General features: G+C 37.7%; 1 protein-coding gene across 1 annotated transcript; it reads right to left on the bottom strand.

The window, feature by feature from the left end:
• Positions 1 to 3,241: 3,241 nt before the first annotated feature.
• On the bottom strand, positions 3,242 to 21,590 carry LOC117410599 (nucleolar protein 10-like). Its single transcript, XM_034017267.3, has 21 exons — positions 21,343 to 21,590; positions 20,875 to 20,920; positions 20,208 to 20,306; positions 19,527 to 19,604; positions 18,072 to 18,109; positions 17,555 to 17,691; positions 15,533 to 15,598; positions 14,966 to 15,026; positions 14,600 to 14,685; positions 14,275 to 14,353; positions 13,915 to 14,064; positions 13,014 to 13,080; positions 12,475 to 12,527; positions 11,932 to 12,058; positions 11,020 to 11,099; positions 10,802 to 10,900; positions 10,258 to 10,350; positions 9,704 to 9,877; positions 8,204 to 8,460; positions 6,636 to 6,738; positions 3,242 to 3,755 (listed from the first exon to the last, which is right to left on the bottom strand). The coding sequence occupies exons 1-21, from the start codon at positions 21,406 to 21,408 to the stop codon at positions 3,585 to 3,587; spliced, it is 2,130 nt and encodes a 709-aa protein (XP_033873158.1). The 5' UTR covers positions 21,409 to 21,590; the 3' UTR covers positions 3,242 to 3,584.
• Between the last annotated feature and the right edge of the window lie 837 nt (positions 21,591 to 22,427).

Below are 22,427 nucleotides of genomic sequence, written 5' to 3'. Positions count from 1 at the left end.
ACTCACCTGAAGTGCTATGCTTTTTGCAACTCTAGTAGTCATAGCAAAACATTTTTAAAAACAGTATGCTGTGCGACACGAGTCATTCAAAGAACTATATTGTACTACAACAGGTAATGAGAAACAATAATGATAAAGCCAGATAAACAGAAAGATCTTGTTCCCATGGCTCTGCTTTTATTCTTCATTTCTACCCGTTGCCACCCATCGTTTCCAAATAGAAACAACATTTTGGAAATGCATCTCAAAGACATATTACGTTTTAGTTTTATTTATTAAATCATTAATTCCCTTGCTAGTATATCATATTTTGTCTTCTAAAACAATAAACTTATATGCCTAGTACCCAGCTGTCCTAAACAATATGGCTATACACCCAATGCTAATCCTCCCTAGCAGTTTTTTTTTTTTATTTTCTAGCCCAACAAAACAGTTGATAATAGGGCCAACAAATACAATCAAATGTTGCATCATTGATAAACAAGGTTATGCTAAAACCAACTGATCTTGTTCCATACAGGTTATTTGGTTCAGCACATTTTTTTGCCAATCAAATGAAAATTGATGGACATGTATAAAACGGGTAAGAAAAAATGAGATATTAGATAACTTCCAGCGTTCCTTTGGTAATGCCCAGTAACCATATACACACACATTTTATATTTTTATATATTATATATATATATACACTACCGTTCAAAAGTTTGGGGTCACTTAGAAATTTCCTTGTTTTCGAAAGAAAAGCACATTTTTTGTCCATTAAAATAACATCAAATTGATCAGAAATACAGTGTAGACATTGTTAATGTTGTAAATGACTATTGTAGCTGGAAACGGCTGATTTGTAATGGAATATCTACATAGGCGTACAGAGGTCCATTATCAGCAACCATCAGTCCTGTGTTGCAATGACACGTTGTGTTTGCTAATCCAAGTTTATCATTTTAAAAGGCTAATTGATCATTAGAAAACCCTTTTTGCAATTATGTTAGCACAGCTGAAAACTGTTGTGCTGATTAAAGAAGCAATAAAACTGGCCTTCTTTACACTAGTTGAGTATCTGGAGCATCAGCAATTGTGGGTTCGATTACAGGCTCAAAATGGCCAGAAACAAAGAACTTTCTTCTGAAACTCGTCAGTCTATTCTTGTTCTGAGAAATGAAGGCTATTCCATGCGAGAAATTGCCAAGAAACTGAAGATGTCGTACAACGCTATGTACTACTCCCTTCACAGAACAGTGCAAACTGGCTGTAACCAGAATAGAAAGAGGAGTGGGAGGCCCCGGTGCACAACTGAGCAAAAGGACAAATACATTAGAGTGTCTAGTTTGAGAAACAGACGCCTCACAGGTCCTCAACTGGCAGCTTCATTAAATAGTACCCGCAAAACACCAGTCTCAACGTCAACAGTGAAGAGGCAACTCCGGGATGCTGGCCTTCTAGGCAGAGTTGCAAAGAAAAAGCCATCTCTCAGACTGGCCAATAAAAAGAAGAGATTAAGATGGTCAAAAGAACACAGACACTGGACAGAGGAAGATTGGAAAAAAGTGTTATGGACAGATGAATCCAAGTTTGAGGTGTTCGGATCACAAAGAAGAACATTCGTGAGATGCAGACCAAATGAAAAGATGCTGGAGGAGTGCTTGACGCCATCTGTCAAGCATGGTGGAGGCAATGTGATGGTCTGGGGGTGCTTTGGTGGTGGTAAAGTGGGAGATTTGTACAGCGTAAAAGGGATCTTGTAGAAGGAAGGCTATCACTCCATTTTGCAACGCCATGCCATACCCTGTGGACGGCGCTTGATTGGAGCCAATTTCCTCCTACAACAGGACAATGACCCAAAGCACAGCTCCAAACTATGCAAGAACTATTTAGGGAAGAAGCAGTCAGCTGGTATTCTGTCTATAATGGAGTGGCCAGCACAGTCACTGGATCTCAACCGTATTGAGCTGTTGTGGGAGCAGCTTGACCGTAAGGTACGCAAGAAGTGCCCATCAAGCCAATCCAACTTGTGGGAGGTGCTTCAGGAAGCATGGGGTGAAATCTTTTCAGATTACCTCAACAAATTGACAACTAGAATGCCAAAGGTCTGCAAGGCTGTAATTGCTGCAAATGGAGGATTCTTTGACGAAAGCAAAGTTTGAAGGACACAATTCTTATTTCAATTAAAAATCATTATTTCCAACCTTGTCAATGACTATATTTCCTATTCATTTTGCTATATTTCCTATTCAAACTCATTTCATGTATGTTTTCATGGAAAACAAGGAAATTTCTAAGTGACCCCAAACTTTTGAACGGTAGTGTATATATATATATGTGCGTGTGTGTGTGTGTATATATATATATATATATATATATATATATATATATATATAATATATATATATATATATATATATATATATATATATATATATATATATATATATATATATATATATACATATATATATATATATATATATATATATATATATACATATATATATACATATATATATACACACACACACACACACACACACACACACGTTGTATTCTGTTGCCATGTTACTTATATTCTTAAGAGTACGGTAATGTCTCTTGTCTCTCACTAAATGAACAGTTGACTTCAGGAAAGCTGGCAGGAAATCGCTTGCTTACACATGCCTGGTGATAATTCATTCAGTCACTTGAAGCATCTTGGGCTTATCTTCGTCATAACAACAAATCAAAGACAGGATTACATAACAACATTTAAATAGCGTGACAATTTAAGTGCAGACATCTCTCAACGCCAAAAATGATCCCCTTACTGATATTGGCACCTTGTGTACTCAAAGAGGACAGGGTGAAACCGTGGGGACATAATGCAATCAGAATTCAGGATAGTATTGCTACAGGCATGTATTTTGAAACAGAGTTGCGTAGTCTTATTCTGTAGCATATCTTTCGGCTAAGGATTAACTAGAATCTTTTTACAGAAAGCTCCAGTATATTACATCAAAAACTATTTCTGCACTGCTTGCTGGTAGTTTACGTGGTTATTTGGCATAATAAATATTTGGGTGGAATGCTTTGACTGCAGTATATTATGTCTAGAAAGTTAGTTACAGGAATGGATATTAAATCAACTGGGTGCATTTTTTACCCATCAAATCTGTCTAGAAATGAAAGCTGAAAATAAACACCAATAATAATAATAATAATAATAATAATAATAATAATAATAATAATAAATCAGACAGACAAATTGAAGTGAAAAGCAGAATAATATTTAGGCCTGTATTTAAGATTGCATTGGATCAAAAAAGAAGATTGCATTGGATTTTGTATTTCAGTTTACAGTGATCTCCAGGGGAGAAAAAAAATACAGAATTGTTTTGTCTGTACAAAGAAACACAGTTTCTACAAAACAAAGTATTTTCAAGGTCTGTTGGTAACTGGTAACAAAGGCCTTTCAGCAGTTTACCATGGCACGGTTCCTTGAGTCGGCTGCTGCCAACAGCCCAGTGCATGTGGACAGCTCCGGACTAGTCAGGGCAGACAGTAAACAGTCCTGCTCTGCAGACACTGGATTAACTAATTAAAGGTCTTCCCCTTTAAAAGGGTCTTCTCCCCCTGCCCCTACTGCTCCCTCTGCCCCCCCTGCCCATGCTGCCACCCCGCCCCCTGGCAGGTTTGCTTTGGAGATGCCCCGCAGCCCGTCTCAGTTTTTTCCGTTCTTGATGGTGCTGCCACTCTGCTTCCTGTTGCTTTTGCTGCTGCTCAGTCTGAAAGAGGAAGAGAAAAAACAAATTACAAACCTACTTAAAGCCTTAATGCTAACCGAGTGTGAGCCCAACCAGCCTTCTACAGCTGCTAAAGGGAGACAGAATTTCAGGGAGACAATTAATTACCAAGCAATGACTGAACTGGGGTGAGGCATTAGTGTTGGGGTCACTTTACTCTTTCACCAGCCGCTCATCAATTCAAACCTTCCCGATGATGTGTAACATGTCACTGAATTGAACTTGCATCTCCCTGCACTTGTAACTACAGGAAATGGGGCTGCTAGCATTAACAATGGGATGAAAAAGAGTACAAATAGCCAACCCAATGCTTAATTCAGGATACTTTCCTAGTACTTTGGGTAACCTATGTTTCAGTTTTACATATCACTTAAGTAAATGTAAACTTCTGTTTGTTAATATCATTGCTGTCTTTGGAATACAGCTAGATTGTGCTAGACTGCTGCTTTAAGCTCTAAATCCCTGGCACGTTTCCTTGATCTATCCTGTCCTTGGCCAGTAAAGATAACATAACCTTCATCAGTAACACAAAGGCAATGAATGTTCTTGAAGATGCAAGTAAGAACTGACAACAGTACAAAACAGCGTGGCTCTAAAATAGCAAATCTTTGTACTAATCTCCATAGTAACAAGGAAAATATGTTCAGTTTGCATACCTACGTAACATTTAAGTAGAAGGATGAAAGGGAACAGAGAGGAAGAACAATGCCAGAATTATTTTTCTCCTTTGTTAATATAGTTTGTTAACACAAGCCTTGCCCACGGCATAATCATTTATTCACTGGGCAATGGAATTTTTACGGTTCTCAAATCAAAAAACAGGGACCCTTATACACTGATCGTGAGTCTATCTGTCTGTCTGTTACAATATAGCGGGTGAACATAATTGCCTTAATTTTGCAGCAATCTTCACCAAACTTTGGTCACACACTCCTAGCCTCCTACAGACATATTGCATTTGGCTATAACCCAATAAACGTTTCCATTTTAAATAAATATTTTTAACCTGTAAGTGCACTCATTCACTTTTTTACCTTCAGTCCAAAAGCATCACTTTACAACGTATCCTGTGCACAAGTCATTTGAGTCACGTTGGGGTGTACAGCAACCCTTTGTTCATTATACAGGCAACACATAGCAGACTACTTCCACAAATTAAAACTCCCTGGGAAGCTATCTTAGCACCATTTGATTTTAATTTCCAACATAAAAAACTGAAACATGCATTCAATATCATATCACTGTCACATTAGCCTTGAAAATGCCAAACACGCTTGCAACGTTATAGTAACAGATGAGTTTGATCATATCTAAAACAATATCTGGACTGCCACAATATTCTGAACAGGCCACTAAGTTATATGCCAATGTAGCTTGCATTCATACTGGAAATGTGGATGCACGCCTATTCTTTCCAGTTAAATGCAAGCGTTCTAATTTGAATGCAAGTCGTGCCTTTTTGTGTAAATTATACAAAAGTGTTTTTAGTTATTAGATCTTCTGTTAAAAAAAAAAAACTAACGTTTGTTTATTTTGAAAAATAAAACATCAATGCATCGATTATCGTTGATAAATGTCTATTCGATAATCGAATACGAAAATAGGGTGCCGACTGCACCTCTACAATTGATCCATCTGGCTGACGTAGCGGGGCTGGCTTGGAAATCCTAGAAACCAAGCAAATCGGGTTAGATTCCAAAAACTAGAGACAGCACGCAATACTACAGTAGTAGAAAGGGGCTATTAAAGCATTGACTAAACATAGTACTGGGGGCCCATCTTAGCTGTGGTATTATTTAAAACAGCCAGCTGCCTGGGGCATACCCATCACCAGCAGTGCAGCATTTCTGCAAGTCAAGACATTTGATCTCAGTTGCTGACACAGACCCTGGTAGATAATTTCCCATGAGATTTTAAACTGTCAGATTATGTAATTCCTGCAAGAACAAAGAAAGTTCTCCTCTGGGAGAAAACAAAACAAGTTTATTCAAGCCTGAGTTTACTCGTGGCATTGTCTTATGATATTTCAACAACCACAAGCATGTTCGCAGCACAAAACCACCACCCTACATCACACCAAATAAAGTAGGGTCCAAAACTTCTTTGCCTGATATGACTTATTTGATTCACTGCACATTTTCAACAATCTAACCTTAAAAAAAAGAATATGTTAATACGCATATTTAATTTAGAACAATTCCTAATATTGCCTATCATTACATAAATGATTTCTTCATAGGAAAGGTAAATACAAAAGGTCAACCATGGTTAACTCAACACCCCACGGGGATGCCATTTAGTGTTGACTTATCCACGGTGTCGAGTTACGGGCAATACATTTTTTGCTTTAAAAAGAATTGGATGGGGTTGGTCAGGCTGCAGAAATAGATCTTGAACTCAATGTGAAATATTTACTGTATTATAAAACTCGACAACACGGGCGCATGAGCCATGGCATTAACATGCATGCAAGTAACAGAACTCACACATTTACAGTATTTACAAGTTTATTTTTAGTTAAATGTCCTCATGAAAATGGTTGAAAGAACTGCAGTGAATGAATCAATTATAGTAAGTACTGTACAAACTCAGTACAACTCTTATAGTTTGATTGAAATAAGAATTAAATTTTACTAGTAACATATCCTTTTATAAAACAAACTAGGATTTCAGCCTTGGTAGTACTAAATCAAATTGAGTTTGCATACCTCTACAGTACAACTTTACTGAGAGCATTCACAGCTATATTAAAAACAAAAAAAAATGCTTTGAAAAGGACTTCTAGTCTAAACATTTGTCATTGAATTTAATGTTCTTTTAGTATTACTATATAACAAGGAAGCAAAGGGCATGCAAGCTTACCTTCTTCAATTTAAATGTCAGCTGCTTGCTGCCCACTGTGGCGTCTGACACATTCAGAGTTCCCGATTTCTCTTCAAACTTTAGCCGATCTTCAAGTGTTGTCCTGTTGGGCAGTGAATTTAAGAGTTAAGGAAAATCTTAGTGCAAGTTATTTGTTTGTTTATCAAAAATGACTGATTAAATGCCTTTAACCTAATGCCAGACTAACTAAAACAGGTTCTACACAAAGTACTTGGAATGACTTCAAAATGTTTTTTCAGCCTGATGGGCTTAGCTGTTGCACGGTTGGTTAAAGAATAAAGAACACTGAAAAGAGTTGAAGAGTTTGGTTGTCTAAGTGTGCTGCTCAAGCCACAAAACGTTTGCCACTGGGCAACTTTCCAGTCCGTCTCTAAACACAAGCTACACAAATTGGTGGGCACACCAGGGAAAGCTTGAGGCATGTGGGGAAGCCAACTATGCCTTGTGAATAAAACAGAGAACATCAGTATCCAGTGGTTTAAAAACTTCTTTTTTTTGTGGGGTGGGGGTTGAGATGTTCCAAGAATAAATAAAATGACCAGCACGGAGTTCTACATGGTATTAGTGATTGTATGTACACAATGGCTGCATCCTGTCTTGGCATCAGCTAAACATAATTATGAATGGTAATACACAGTCAGCAACGTTAACACATAGCTCAACAAAGTAATGTTCCAGTGTCTCTGAGCATCCAATCCATATGCAACTATGTGCCATATATAACCCTCTATGCTTGCTCACAGGCTGGCCATGTCATTTTGTTAAGCAATGAAAGTAACCCTTGGCTGGTTGTCAACACCCCTGCTCTTAACAGGCAAGTTGCCAAATTGGAAAAGGGTGGCTATTTTGGGAGTTAGCCCCCCCCCCTCCTTACTTAAAGCTACAACAGGCCTTATGCTGTAGGTGGATACCTATGTTTAAGCATTTGGTCATCTGTAGTAATCTGCAGTACTAGCCCTTGCTATGGAGATTACAAATGCAATGATATTGCAATGTAGAAAATACAGTTAATTGAATTTTGCAATGCCATTTCTTGTCTTCAACCATTATTCCAAATTGTGCAGCCTTTTTCTAAATTTAACAGTGAGGTACTGCACTGAACTGCAATACAACACCTGCTGTGCTAGTTCCTTCTGGATTAAACCCAAGAAAACTACACATAGGCCAGTGTTAGAGAGTTGGGATGACACAACATAGCCATCTGCCCTTTTGTATATCTGACTGTCCATTCATTTTCCCCATCCTAGCATCTCTCTATTTGCCACAATTGTGTAGTTGTCATTAATTAGAGAATGAGTAGATGTAAATAGGAGGTTCTTATTCCGGAGTTGAATATTCCAGTTCCAACTACTTGAAATAAATACTGCTGAAATTGTGCTTTGCCTTATTAATAATAACAACAACAATAATAATAATAATAATAATAATAATAATAATAATGCATCTCAGCATGGAGACCCAAAGGAGACTGTATATGTTGGCCGTAACATCAATGCCTGCAAGATTTTAAACCAAAACCAAACTACCAAAAACACATGCAAACTCACTTCTGTAGCTTCTGTTTTCTGGCTGCATCTTTGAAGCTCCTAAACTCCTCTCCTGCTTTGATCTCAAAGAACTTGGGCTCCAGGGAGGTGCGCCGATCCTCGCGGGCTTTCTCCTTCCTCTCCTGCCGCTTGGCCCGCTCCTCGAAGTACATGAGCTTGCGCTGCTTCCTCACCTCCTCCACCCAGCCCTTGTCATCGTCTGAGCTCTCGGAGCTCTCCGCATCGCTGGGCTTGCCCTCCGGCTCTTCCTCTTCTTTCTGTAATGAAAGTGGAAACTGAATAAGTGCTGTCACAGTTTGCTGCCTAAAAGCTTAGTGTTATCTGTTGAGTGATAAATGCAACTCTTACCAAGAGAATTTGGTACATGAAATCACTTCAGAGATGATTGATCACACATTTTCACTTTCATTTCTAATAGATTTTTTCTTAAAGTGCTTTGACCAGAGTTCAGGACCTGATCTTCTGTTCTAGTTGCCGACTGCCTTACATATGTAGCCCAGACGACCTAAGACACAGTGTCTTATAGAAGGAAGAGTTAGCGACACCTAGTGCACGGTGGTGTTCTGCAGTTATCATATAAAAATATATGATCCTAAGTACCTGTTCAATAGATGGTGCTGCCTCATTCTATGAAAATGTAGTTTGATTATACTTTGCTTTTAAAATTACATTTGTATGTCAACTGCACAGCCTCGACCCACAGCTGTCTACCAATAATGTCTGTAAACTGTCAAAAGCACTGGGATAGAAACAACTGCTGAAAAATATCAGTAGTCACATTATAGTATACAGTTAAAAGTGTAGTCATTGCTTATGGCAGCCTGTCATGTTAGAAAACTGTACAACAGCAGAACATTCCATAAATCTATTAAAAAAGTAAAGACCAGTCTATCATTATCCATCTTATTTAGAAACAACTTCTTAAAAATGATCAAATCTGGTGGCTCATCCAGGTAAAGTGTTGCCGCTGGGAGCGCAGGATGAGTCACACAGCTCGGACGGAACCAGTTCCCATCCAGGCTATGCAAAGAGGCCAAACTTTGCTGGGGACCCCAATGAATCAGGTTTATACAGACACTTTTTTTATACTCAACTACATATTCCTGCGCGCTGCACCCCTTAAGTTTGCTTGTTTTAAAAGGTGTTTGTGAAACGATAGATACTAACAAAAGATGCAGCCCAAATTTCCCACCCTCAATTTGAGGAAAAAATAAAAATGCCAAATGAAAGATGTATTTACAAAGACACAACCTCAAATTACACATAAGAAAACAACGTATGGAGGTGGTTTGCGACAGTCTGCTGTCACACAGAGCATTACAGTTATGTGCTGCTTCTCTCTTCCAGTCGTGATTACTCACACCTGTTTTTCTCCCTTTTGGTGAACTGTGGTATTGCTTCGAATTCCTCAGGAAGCTAAAAAACAGCTATTCATTGCAGCTATCTTGCTCTTTGTAACCTCATCCTAAGACAGAGTGGAAAGGGCAGTGTCGTTCCTACCTTCTCAAGTGCTAATTCACACTCCAGCTTCCGCAGCTTCTTCTTCCTCTTCTCATTCACCTTGGATACAATGGGGTTCAGGAGTCTGAACTCCTCGCTAGCCTCGTCCACCTGGTAATCCGGGTTCTCAAACATCACTTTGAACCGATCGTCGCTCAGGATGTTCGGCAGATTCTGGGAATCAAAAACATTTCAAACATGGAAAGTTAACATGAAGCAGCTTTTAACTTGTGCAATCCTTGATGCATACCCTGCGACAGTGGTAAATACAAAATTCGAGCCTTCTATATCATTATATATATATATATATATATATATATATATATATATATATATATATATATATATATATATATAAGATCAACATGACCTACAACCATCTAATGTAAAATGCAAGTGTAAAATAAATACAATGAAAGGAAAGGGAGACAAGTTCTTCCATGCATCCCTACATTTCGGTACTCCCAGTGCAATTGTGGTTCTACCGTAACTCATGAAGGAGGTTTTAAAAACTTGGATGGTGCTAGGAGTGGTTGCACGGACACAGCATTTACCTTTCCCTTCTTTTTCTTCAATGTCTGCTGGTCTGCCTCTTCTTCTTCTTCAATCAGTTTTATAGCCAACTGTTTGTTGACCTTTGGCAATTTCTAAATTTAAAGCAACAAGAAAATGTTAAAATAAACAATAAACAAATCAAAATCGTAGCTGATTACACATTTCCAATTATGCAATAAAAGCATTTTTATTAACTATAGTAGTTGAAATGTATTCTTTCAGATCTGTATTAACCCTTCTGGTATTCTCTCTCAAGGGACATTTATTGACCCACTTACTAAAAATACAACATGTAATAAAAATCCAGTGAAATGAGGTCCATGAAAAAACAGATTTAGCCATTTCCAGTATACGGACATTGTGTTCTTGTGCCAGCCGTGGTGAGAACGTTTTGCATTAGGAGCCTGGAGTGTTGACTGAGCAAGTCACAACTATGCATATTGAGCTGTACTGTATCTTAGATATAAACACCAACCAGTTCCAACCAGTGTCGTTTACCAGTAAACAATTCAAAAGCATTATGAAACACTCATGCTTCTTTACCTTTATCTGGACTCTCTGAGCCCTTGTTTCTTCTATCTTCTGCCTGATCTTATCTTTGCGGTATTCATCATAGGCAAATGGGTTTGCCATGGTCTTGACCTATAAAACAAATCATTATTGAACTTTCTTGAATAACCCATATTCAAAATGCCATACAGAAATAAAAGAAGAGCATCCACTTTGACAATGTTATTGCTGTCGTAGTGCATATAACAGACCTTGTGATACAATCGGATATCCATGAAGAATCCATGCATGTAGGCCCGGAGCAACGGGGAACCAATTAGATGTGCAAGTCCTGAAAGAGAAGATATTGTTTATAAATAAAGCTATACTGTATTCTGATTGGGTGGGGTTATAAAAGCTACACTGAAAAAAAATTCCAATCTTTTGTTACTTACATATAATGGTTGGGGAAATTGAAGGAATCATATTGTTCCCATACAGGAAACATGCTAAGATTCTTTAAACGTTTCCATGAATATAAATAGAACCATTATGATGTTCATCAATTTGCTATTGCCTGTACTTGGTTTGCAACCTGGTTAACATAAGGTTTCCTCAAACTTATACACAAGTAGAGCTATGCAATGCTGTTATCTTGATTTTTATTACCGAGTGTGATGAGTCTAGCAGACCAGGTAGGTCCATCAATATCTGTCTGTTATAAAGTCACTTAACCACTTTATACAGCAGAAGTGACAAACACAAAGAAAATCCACTGGAGAGCAATGGAACATGGCAAGTGAAAGCACCAAACAAGGAGCCACAGCATGCTAGGACTGCTACCATGGCTCTCAGAGGGTGCTGTAGCTGAGAAGTATTGCATCACCAGCTAAATAAACACTACTGGTCTCAAGAAGGGATTCCATCACCAGAATAAAATTGTAAACATAAAAATGCAGAATATTAACTTCATGATAGCTGTCCCTTTCTATAACTAAATGGGATGTCTTCATTCCTAATTTTAATCAAATGGTGATTACAATTTGCAAGTGCCAGAATGGGGGTTTGGCACTGTCCACTGTTTGATTCCAAAATAGCCCCAGTTAGCGGCCTTTGGGTAGTAATGAAAAAACTCTCTGTGTAACTTTATAGCAGAGATTGATCCAATAAAAGAGGTTTCTTACCCAAGCTGTCCAAGTCCTTTCGGGTGACAAACTTGTAGTCGTCATACACAGTGGTCTCAGGGTTCTCCTCCAGCTCCTCTGTGAGGTTGTCTAAGAAAGAGCACCAGCGTGGAGCAGGACCCAAGGCCTTTAAACAAGAAAAAAAAAAACAAGGCGATTCAGTTTAATACAGGCTTTCCATTGGATGACATTAAAAAAAAATCACTGTTCAAAGAACATATACCTGAATATAAACTTTAAATCACTTCATTTGAAATCGAGCAGCACTGATATTAGTTACCACAGACCCCTGTCCTTCATTTGATTAGGTACAGCACAGTTACAATAAAAGAGTTAAATACATTGTGCTGACCGAGCAAGTTTATCAATACATAATAATAATAATAATAATAATAATAATAACAACAACAACAACAACAGCTCATTAAACATCTTGTTTAAGATCAAATCATAGTAAGTATCAATCTGTTATGTCCCTCTTTTTGTTGTATTCAAATTCAAAACTAAAAGGTCTCAAAGCATTACAACAGATAAATAACTTACAGGAATGTAAAAAGTATTCATTTTAGGATCTTCATTAGCTGTAAACAACATTCCTGTGGGGAAATAAATTGAGAGATTTTCTTCTTCATCAACGATAATCAGAAGATACATTTGAACACATGCAAAGCAACTTGTTTCAAGTCTGTTTCAAGTTTCCAAAGATTATTATTTTTGTATTTGTAAGAGAAAAAAAAAAGATAACATACATATATGTATGAACATGTATTGACATTTCTGTGAACTGAATATTATTTTGCGCTGGTGGTGGTGTGTGAGACTCCTTAAATGAGGCAAGTATAAACACTGGTCCTAAAAAGTCCAAAATCTGCTCAGATTTTGCAAAATGTTATTGATTTATGTCAAAACTAACGGCAGTACACATGAGCATATTTGAAATCTCCCTAACAAAAAAGTAATGCTGAAGTAATGCTAAAGAATAAATACACCAGCACAAGAATCTCACAGTGTGGCTAATTTAAAACATTTCAAGCAAATGATGAAAGGACCTTTCCTCTCTGCAGAAGCTGAACAGCACATACCTGAATTGGGATAGAGACAGACGTCGTTTATATCATGTTCTGGCTCAAGCGTTGAAAATATTTTTCCCTACAAAAAAATAAGAAAATATGTGTTTACTAGTCATGAACAATTTGAAATTAGAATGAAAACGATTAAGGAGTGCTATTTTAATGATTATTATTATTTGTTTATTTAGCAGACGCCTTTATCCAAGGCGACTTACAGAGACAAGGGTGTGTGAACTATGCATCAGCTGCAGAGTCACTTACAGTTACGTTTCACCCAAAAGACGGAGCACAAGGAGGTTAAGTGACTTGCTCAGGGTCACACAATGAGTCAGTGGCTGAGGTGGGATTTGAACCTTTTCTTTAACCACTGGACCACACAGCCTCCTTCTAAAACACATATAAATACAGCAACTACTTAACTCTGTATTAATTAGGACTATACATGCTATCCCATCCTGATGAATCTAACTGCCATGCAGACGCTTGCTGGCACTCAATACATTAAAGACAAAGAGGTCCATGTTAGACTGGGTTTTTGAGGTGACAGAATTGAGACCTGCGATTGTTAAGATTATTCAAATAGATCATAAGATTTGGTTTTCAAGTTTCTTCCAACTCCTTGGAGTCCATTGTTTCCAGATAGTTAGCGGTTGTTCAAAACTGTTGTAGGTTTTTATTATCTAGTGAACAAATTACATTATCTAGAAAGACAGAGTAGTAATATGTCTTATTATTTTGTTAAGAAATATCCTGGGTCTTTAAATAAAATAAATATAACTAAATTTCAAAAAACAAAAAACATACCTTGGGCACAGATGGATAAATAGGATGACTTTCAGATAGTTGGATAAGCTGAACTAGAATACAGTATTTTACTGTGAGAAAGCACTTTCTTTACCCGATGTTGACTCACCGTATCTTTATTCCACATCTTTATGATCTTGGAATCTGCTGATAAAACCAAATCTAATTGATCCTGGAACTGAATGGATTTGATGGGAAGCCCATAATGGTGATCCTTGACAAGCAGCGGACGATTAGAACGGAGATCATACATCAAAATCTAGATGAGAAAAAGGTAAAATCTTAAAAGAAAGACAACAATAAACATGTTTCGGCCAGTGCCTTCACCATTTTTAGTTATATTACTGAGTTTTTGAAGCTATGACCGAGTAAGGACTATATTAGACGTATGGCGATAAAGCTCACCCATCTCCAAAATCTCTCAAAGGGTTTTGCTTCATGTGTTTTTGTTGGTACTTTGTTTTCTTACCTGGCCAGTGCTTGTTCCGACTGCCATGTGCAAAGCCCCATTGAATTTCAAAGCAGACACCGATGGTAAACCTTCCACCCTGAACAGAGAAGAAAAATTCAAAAATCTCAGAACATTCTATCGTATACTTCTGCATGCTTTGATATGGTTTGTCACTTTTCTACCAAAAAGAAAATGGGTCCTACTGCAACACCAGATACAAGACATCTCCATACCAGTTCATATATAGAAATGTGCAAAACATGGGAGGGATGGGTAAGTGAACTACAGAAAAACTCTTTACTAAAATAAAATAATGTGATACTACTGTAGAGGCATCACTTACTCTGTATCTTCTGTCACGCTGCTTAAAGCACAGTCCAGTAAGCCAACACGACCTCTAGTCCTTGGATCCCAGCACTCCACTTTACCCTAACAAATAAACATCTGTTAGCCAGTTCTGCTGATGTCGTCAATTTTAAAAATCCAAACAATGGAGAAGACATTTAGAATATAAAAGACATTACATGCATGATAATGATTATCACAGGTTTGAAACTACAGCCAAGAGTAGTTGTCTATTCAATGGAACACATCTTAAAATGTCATAACAACTGTTGGTGGGTTAATTGATAAATTATCAGGTTTATACATGTATAAAATCACGTCAGCCCTAGGCTGGAAAGCCAAGTGATTACATTTTAAAATGTACCTCTGCTGTGCCAGTAGCAAACAGGTAATGGACAGGGTTAATGTCACACACATTGTTCTCCCTGAAATTAAATAAAACAATGCATGTGTTATTTTCTATTAAAGAAAAGCAGTTGAACAATATGTTTGTATACACAGTGTTAAAGTTAACGTCCCCCTGAAAAGGTGATGCATGTTATCATCCGTAACTAAACACTCAATAGCGCTGAATTTAGAAATACTAAAATAAACGGAATACAAGTTTTGAATAATGTCATCTATTTAAAAATGTAAAATTCAGCATGACCCTAACCTGTTAATCATATTTTGATTAAAAATACATTTCCAATGACATTCAAAATCCACATTGCCCAATGTAATATTATCCATAAACCAGGAATAATGTTTACTATAACCATAAACCAACTTATTAATGGAAGTTAATTATTTAAGGAACATTTACTGGACTGCATGTGTAATCTTCCACCACCACCCCCAAAACTAAACTGTACTGCACAGTACATGTGCCCTCTAGTGGAATTATACAAAACTGCTGCAAGGTACACAGATTCTTGGAAAAAATACTTACACAGCATCTGTTTGTAAGGAATTCAGAAATTTTCCTTGTTCCAGATTAAGTCTGTACACTTCCGAACTATGACAAAAAAACATTAACAAATATTAGAAATTGAATTTCATGACAGTCATATATATTGTGCTAGTATTTCACTGGTCACTTACAAGGGCTTGATTAGTGCAGAATAAGGGGGATTTAATTTGAGGAACGGGGGTAATTGTGTAACACAGAATTAGAGACATAAAGCTGGATAGCTTGAGATGAGAAGAGCTGGACAAGACAACGGCATATAACACTCTGAACTCTCACGTCTCAGGCAGCATCCTCTGGCTGCCGGCCGGCTATTGAGAATGAGAGACAGAACAAATAAGGACAAAGCTCTCAGTCCAGGTCGGAACCAGGCGGCGTCTCTTAGCTGCTGGACGAACAGGGAGAATGAGAAGACAAACATAAAAGACACTCTCGATGAGAGACATAAAAGACAAAGGGACAGATCCGTCACTACTCAGTGCAGCATCCCCAGGCAGCGTGGCTGGCAGCTGGGTGGCGTGGAGAGTTTGGATAAAGAGTCTCGGCTCCGTGTTGGAGAGACGAAAATAGAGACCCCCCCCCGTAGCGGGGCCCGGCTCGGCAGGTGGGGACACGGCCAGCCAGAAGGGGCAGAAAGGTGCTCGGACCTGAAAAGAAACTAGGTAGATGGGATAGCAAGGTTGTGGCCTTGGTGAGGCTAGCGCATGAGCTGCGACAGGATAGTTGTGGCCAGGGGTCCCCTCTAGCCGGCGAGGAACCACCGGGGACGGCAGTGACTTGGGCACTTTTTTTACCTGACCAAACAGAGCAGCGCAAGCTATTGGCAGAGAGACTGGAACTTGATTGAAACTGAACTGCCCCCCCCCCCCCCCCCCCCCCAACCTGGAAGTAATTTGCATGGCTAATCCCAACCCCACTGAGAACTGCCAGGGGGCTAGAGAAGCCAAATACAAACATACGAATTGGAAGCTCATCGAGGGAGCGCCCTCTACAGCATCCACCGAATTACACCTAAAGGTTAACATTTAGAAAGCACAATTTATATAAACTTACATTAAGCCAAAGTTCTGTCTACTTTGAGAACTTTAACCCTTTGCGGTCCATTGTCGGACTGGGTCCGACATTGCAATTATTCCTCACAGGTCCTTTGTCGGACTGGGTCCGACATCATTATAGCAACGCAATAAACGGGTGTTTAGTCGTTTTTTCTCCGGAAAAAGCCGAGAAAACCATTCAATTGCCGAGTGGTAGCGACAGGAGCCGAGACAAGTCGGGAAAAAAAAAACAAAACAAAAAAAAAACGCGTATTTCATGAATAGTCATACATGGTATCAGGTATCAGATAATGGGCGTCCATAATAAACAAGCTGGCTAAGTGCGTCAGCGCACTGAGACTATCATGGACATTTGCAGAGCTTTTTTCAGATGTTATAGTAATAAAATAATGACTTTGATCGCATTATTGAGGAGTTTGGTGATAAAACGAGTGATCTGGAGATGATCGATCGGTATGTACGACTATTATTATTATTATTATTATTTATTTCTTACACAGCTGAACGCTATAGCAAACAAAAGGCTGGGGAGGGGCTGGAGATGCCTAGTGTGTGCTTTGTTGATATGCAGGGCCATTTAAACCCGTTTGACTGTGAAAAAAAATACTTTTAAACAGCGCGTATAAAATTAACTGCGCGTGTGAAAATTAATTATTCCTGGCGTGCCTGACGCGCGATTAATAAATGGACCGCAAAGGGTTAAAGATCCTCACTGTAGAGCGGGCATGTTAACCCTGACCCTATGAATGTATATTCCCAGTATATACATTCAAGTATATCCCAAGTATATATTCCCAGTATATATTTTCAAGTATATCCCAAGTATACATTCAAGTATATCCCACGTATATACATATTCAACATCATCTGGTTTCTTTGTTTTATTCAATAACTATCTGCATCAGGTTCTCTTAATTAAACAGCACATTTTTTCTACATTCCTTCTTACCTTGCTCCAACAAAGTACAAATCACATGATGGATAGTGATATGAAAAGTCTCTACCAAACTTTGGTATTCGTGTTTTGTAATAGTGGCCGTGCTGTGAATGAAATTCTACATAGCGGTTGCAGTGCAGGAAAACCAGCTGGGAAAGAAGAAAAAAAACACACTGAAATTATCCTTTCATGTTAGACACAAGTTTGCTGTATTTTTACGGCATTTGGGGAGGGGATTATGTTTATGTTTTTACAAGAACAATGGTAACATTTAATACAATAATTTGTATGTTGCACCTGTCAGTTCTGTTTATTAATTTGGTTCTTTCAGAACTCTACATTGCTCTTTTACTCTGGCATGTGCGTATTGAACTGTAAGGTACTGGCACGTTTCTTCCCCCATTTTTGTTTTACTTTAGCCTCAAATAGTGCGAAGAAAAGCAGTGAACCCACAGACTGCAAGTAGAACTGGGGCACAATAGTTAAGGAGTTACAAACATGGATCAACTTGTAATATTGCAACACGCACCTTTGAGTAATCGTCTGATAAGATATCAAAAGTTACAACTGTGGAGAAAGAAAAAGAACATGAATGTGAACAGGAAGACATGCTGCTTGTGTTGTGTACATTGTTACACTTATGTGTAACACAGAAGTCCGATCTCTGCTGTTGAGACAGAGCAATAGGCTAGAAGTACAAATATACAACAACCAGGCCCCGCTCTCCCATTGGTTTCTCTGGAGGTCAGCTATTCTGTTATTACTCAATAAAGGGGACCAATATCAGAATATTCAAACGAACGATGCTTGACATATTCAAAAGGCAAAAAAAAAAAACATGATGTCTATCCACCAGAAATTAATAACACATTTTGTCTTGCACCAATTTACCACCTTGCCAGAATTTACGCTACATACACATTATATATATATATATATATATATATATATATATATATATATATATATTATATATATACACACACAGAACCAAGCTATTCTTTATTCCCCATTTAAAAAGATCAAGAAGTAAACAAAGTACAGATTAGGATGCACATGCAATTCAAGCAGCCAAATAGTGACATCCACTGAAAATCGCAAGTACTGATCCAAAAGCAAAAAAAAAAGGCATAAATTAACAATGCTTCAGATTTGGGATGCGAGTCTGAATCAGTGACACTCTTAGCTATAAAAGCTGTAGGCAAGTCACTCTAAAATGCCTGAGCATGAAAGGGAAATGTTATGTATTGCAAAGTTTGTTTTTTATGTTGTGATCCGATTTTCTATTATGCGGATTGTAATATAATAACAAAAACCATGAGTTTCCACATGTATTGCATTATAAATTATTATTCAAGCTCCAAAAGCTAAAAAAAATGCTTAAGTTAACAATGTGTCATTAGCCACTTCGTTCACTGAATTTAATTCAGGCCTTCACAACCTATTTGTACTTCTGGGATATATATATATTTTTTTTGATTATGTTTGTAAATTACAGAATATCTGGACACATTTTGAACAGATATCCCAAAGCTTTCTGTGGACTAACAATGATTATTTTAGACAAACAAAGGTAAATAAATAAATAACTATAATAGTGATAATGGCATTGCTGTGGGGTATAAAAGTTAAGTTACACACAATGGGATAACCCTCTTCATTTTTTCCAGTATTCCAGTAGGAACTATTGGCAATGGTAGTGCTATGATAAACCTTTATAAGGGTGTAGAACTAATTAGGACACTGTAAACATAACCCGTGCAGTGGAGGGCTTAGCCTAATACCAGCCTATTATAAAGTACTGAGTTTCCATATGGTGCAATTTTCAATCTTGAAAATTAAAACTGACACAAACAGACAACACCACAGTGCTTGCTGCAAACTAGCATATATTTATTTGCCCTAGATGTACACTTTTGGTATTGGCAACATAAAAATACTAAATGTTATGCATTCCTCCTTTTTGATGGTTGTTTCTACTTACCATCCGAGTCGAGACACCTTTCAAACTTCAAAGATAACTGGTAAGTATCATAACAGCGAACCCGAGGTTTGTATGTGCCTGGAAAATAGAAGTTATATTAGCCACTTATGCAGACAGAATCCTCATCTTTACAGAATATTTTGGCAATTGCCTGAATACTAGCAAGGTCACTTTTTTTTTTTTTTTTAACCCTCGTACTACAGCTGTGTGCACACAACTGTAAATAATGTATTTTGAACAGTCATGTGCTATTGTAACAAAAGGACTCGGCATCTGGCTATTTTGCTAAACACGCTATTACACTAGAATTGACAGATCATGCAATATGCCAAGCAAACAGTTAGTTTCCTTGAAAAACGGTTTAACGCTTGAAACTTTGTTTAGAAAATGATTTTCAATGCAGTTGCTATGTTGCCACCATACATTTACAAGTCATAGGGACTCAAAACCATTATGATTGTTATGACTGTCATCGCTACCATTGTGCCACTTTTTGTGCCGACATTTAGATATCTAGGAGTTTTAATAAACAGCTATATTTACATGCAGTGTCCTTAATCTACAATATCTAAAGTCAGCTGCTAGAGATTAGTCTGGGCAGATTCTAAATGTAGGAGCTTCAAAGCCCCATTAATGCCGTGCAGCATCTGGACACGATTCAAAGCACCAGACACCACTTACCAGCTGCCAAGATATACTGCCCATCTTTTGACACCTTAATCGCCGTGCTGACTGTTGGCATGTCAAAGTCCTGGATGAGCTCAATTCTCCTCTGTATATCTGCACATGAACAAAACTGTGATTATCAAGTAGTTGATGTTATACACACAGCGTCCTATTTCTATGAGAATCTGACAGTTTCGTTCACTGTAATGTTACAGAATCATCATGTGACGCTGCATTGAACCAGGTTTGTGTGTGTACAATTTCTGTCCGGGTTATATTTCCTGTCAATTTTCTGGCATTACAGAAACATAATGAGAAGTTGCACTGAATCAGGTTTGCTTTTGAAGCTTCATATTATTACATAAATCTCCTCAAGGAAATTCCAACCTTACTTGCACCAATTAAAGCTATAATGTAAAAGTAATTAAGAGACGAGAAATATAAAAACAGATAATTAAACTGCATTCCCTATAGTAAACCAGCAGAGACACTTCAATACAAAACTGTCCAATGTTTTACTCCACCACAGGGGGCATCATTACCATTCTTTTAAAAAACAGGTAACTAACATTTCTATTTTTTAGCTACCTATAGTATATAGTTGCTGGTCCAGTAATGTTACCGACACATTTACAGCACCTGGAATTATACTGTTATTGTCACAATGCACCGCAGTACTCACCAACATCCTTTTTCTGAAGCGCTCTTTTCTTCCGATCTGAGAGCCACTGCAAATAGAGTAGTAATTGTTAACCCGAAATGTAAGCACAGTATAACCCAGGCTAAGACCTCAACCACCATGCACATGCGCACATGCGCGCACACACACACACACACACACACAAATCAACGCAACGTTACTGTTATTATTAATACCTTCCTTGGAAATATCATTTTCATACACAGCAGAGATTTATAACACACATTATTTTGTCAAAACCACTACTCATAGTTAGATACAATACCTCTGGGGGTGAGGTCGACATGAATTTTAGAAACTGTGTAATCACTGTGTTTAGTTTGAGTAACACTATGATTTACTAGCGCTTAAATAAACACATAAATTAATAATAATAATAATAATAATAATAATAATAATAATAATAATAATGCAAATCTTTTAACAGTTTTAAATATTTGCCTAACTTACCTCTGGTAGCGACTTCCCACAGCTCAGGTTATAGATCTTTACATCGTTTACACTGGAGACCTGCATTATTCCTTTTCTCAATCAAGCCGTACCTTCATACTTTATGTAAAGTAAAATACTAATCACAATAATAACACAAAATTGAGACCCGTTTTGCTCTTTCACTCCTCTACCCCCACGTTGTACACCACCTCAAGCTACAACAGGAAGTCCGTGTTCCTAATAGGTCCGTGAAGAAACAGTACGTAATAAACCTTTAGGTTCCTGTTTTTGATCCGATTGGACATTGAGAATGATTGTTTTACTGAGTGATATAGTTCCTAAGAGGAAATAGCAGGGGTGCAAATAAGACTCCCATTGCAAAGCAGTTTGATCCACTCCTGGTTTTACTAGAGACACACCTGAAAAATGAATATTGACGGCGATCATTTTTCAACATAATGAACAGAACCTTCCCGTGTGTGAGAGCGCTATTAGAACAATAGTAATTTCTGACTTTGGATGTCCGAACAGTGAATTGTGTTTTGTTTTTTTGTTTTTTTTTAAATTCTATGAGTAGCCTATATATTAAAGCATACTTAATATCCCAATACTAGCACACAGAACCACACAAATCAGGTTCTAGTATCAACAACAATTCGATCAACTATAGCGCATAGCAACAAAGATAAAATGCATTAAAAAATAAAAATAAAAAAGAATCAACACCACCTTAATTTCAGTCTATATGCAAATGATGCAATGACATAGTTCTAACATTTCCAAAGCAGGACTGAAATTTAAGCGTAGTTGGAAGGGCATTAGATAGGCAATGAATGAAGAAGCATGTTGACCCAAATCCTTTGTAAAAGGTGAAATCGTGTAGCAGAATGGAACTTTTGGGGGGAAAATCATAACATATAACTAGTGCTTAATAAGCACTGCATATAACCTGGGAAATTACAACGTCCAACAATGTACATTTTATTACTCTTTAACATTGTTTTTTTTTTTTTGACATGGTTCCCAGATATAAAACCTACCAGGGTTGGAACTGTTAAACAGCCGATGACATTCATCCCCTCTGTGACCTCACAGAACGCTCT

This window comes from Acipenser ruthenus, chromosome 6 (genome assembly GCF_902713425.1).
Source record: "Acipenser ruthenus chromosome 6, fAciRut3.2 maternal haplotype, whole genome shotgun sequence".
Taxonomy (NCBI): domain Eukaryota; kingdom Metazoa; phylum Chordata; class Actinopteri; order Acipenseriformes; family Acipenseridae; genus Acipenser; species Acipenser ruthenus.
This window is presented reverse-complemented; position numbering and strand designations above follow the sequence as displayed.

Coding starts and splice junctions, on each gene's coding strand:
- LOC117410599 (XM_034017267.3), bottom strand. CDS start 21,408: ATGCAGGTCTCCAGTGTAAACGATGTAAAGATCTATAACCTGAGCTGT. Junction 10,351..10,801: donor CTCAGAGAGTCCAGATAAAG/GTAAAGAAGCAT, acceptor CTTTAAATTTAG/AAATTGCCAAAGGTCAACAA. Junction 8,461..9,703: donor GTGAATTAGCACTTGAGAAG/GTAGGAACGACA, acceptor CTTTCATTACAG/AAAGAAGAGGAAGAGCCGGA.